General features: G+C 41.7%; 1 protein-coding gene across 1 annotated transcript in view; it reads left to right on the top strand.

Annotated features, from left to right (window-relative positions):
• Window positions 1-1,198: 1,198 nt before the first annotated feature.
• Window positions 1,199-1,359, top strand: part of SHPK (sedoheptulokinase) — a 6,911-nt gene continuing 6,750 nt past the window's right edge. The window contains exon 1 of the mRNA XM_010131680.1: window positions 1,199-1,337. Within this exon, the coding sequence (XP_010129982.1) occupies window positions 1,199-1,337 (139 nt within the window). The remainder of the gene's footprint in view (window positions 1,338-1,359) is intronic.

Consider the following 1,359-nt stretch of genomic DNA (forward strand, 5'->3'; position numbering starts at 1 on the left):
TGGCTTTCCTGGATTGTTTTTGTCCTTAGAATGATGGAGATGGTTGCTGCATGTTTTCTGGGTGTCTGAAAGTAGAACTGAAATGCTCTTTGTTTACTGTTTGAGAAAGTCAAGTAAAGCTGCTTTTTTAAGAAAGACCCAGGTTTTGAAAAGTTGCAGAGGACATCTAAAACTCTTCTCCCTGGCTATCACCTTGCTTTTGACGCTTGCAGTCTGGAAACAGCAGCCACTTGCCAACTGGAAGGGGATTTTACACTGTAGTGTGAGATGGAGTCGTAACTGGAAAGTCCCCATGGAAACATCCAGGAACATGTCCTCCTGTTAAAGAGCTTTACATTCATTTTGTTGGTCAGTCAAAGAAAGGACGAGTCGGAACCGTAAAAGCTGTGTATCAGCATTCCTCTGGCCTAGTATTGCGATGAGTCCAGGGTCTAATTTCTGAGCAAAGATACCAAACAGGCCAACCCTCCTCCCTACAGTCGTGTTGATGCAGCCAAAAATATGTATGCACAGAATAGTTTATATGTGGACTATATTTGAATATTTTGCTTATAATCTTCATGCTGGGCTGTCACAAAGTAATGTTAGTCTTCAAAGGCGTGAAAGCTGGCATACAGCTTCTCTTGAAGCATGGATTGCTCTGCTCACCGAGTTCATCAGTTTGCCGGATAGCTCTAGGAATAGAATACCCAGAAACAAAGTCTCAGTGTCACCACAATCAACAGTGAGTAGATGCAGAGGAGCTTTAGGAAGAGTTTAAGGCATTCAGAACGCACAGATAATCCTCTTTGCAAGGGAAAAAGAAGAGCAATGTATAAGGTGAACTAATGAAAGCATATAGTGAGTGTTAATGGATTTTTTAAAAAGTTATAGTTGAGTATGGTGACTTAGGAAATTAAGAATTATTTTGCCTTCGGTGTAAGAGGCTGTCTTCTTGTTCTCAACTTGCTAATAGTGGGGCTTACTTCCATGGGTTCATGAGGATTTTTGCATGTTTTGGGGTTTTTTTTCACTTTAGTAGTCATGGCTTGGCTTCGTGGACGAAGATTTGGGAAGGGCTTTACAATGTTGTTCTAATACACACTATGAAGCTAAATGAATTCTGTTCTTTGCTTCTGACTACAGTTGCCTTGTTTATTAAACACCAAGTGAATCCTAAGGGTTTCGTGCTCAGCATAGTGCTCTGTGATTGCAGGGAATGGAGCAGGATGTCCGGAGAATAATCGGAGCACTGAATGAATGCCTTGCTGCTCTCCCCCAGCAGCAGCTTCAGAGAGTCAGTCACATTGGCGTTTCAGGACAAATGCATGGGGTTGTGTTTTGGAAAAGAGAGAAAGGTAACATTAATTCTTTGGCATT

Source organism: Buceros rhinoceros, unplaced genomic scaffold (genome assembly GCF_000710305.1).
Source record: "Buceros rhinoceros silvestris isolate BGI_N320 unplaced genomic scaffold, ASM71030v1 scaffold26252, whole genome shotgun sequence".
Taxonomy (NCBI): Eukaryota; Metazoa; Chordata; class Aves; order Bucerotiformes; family Bucerotidae; genus Buceros; species Buceros rhinoceros.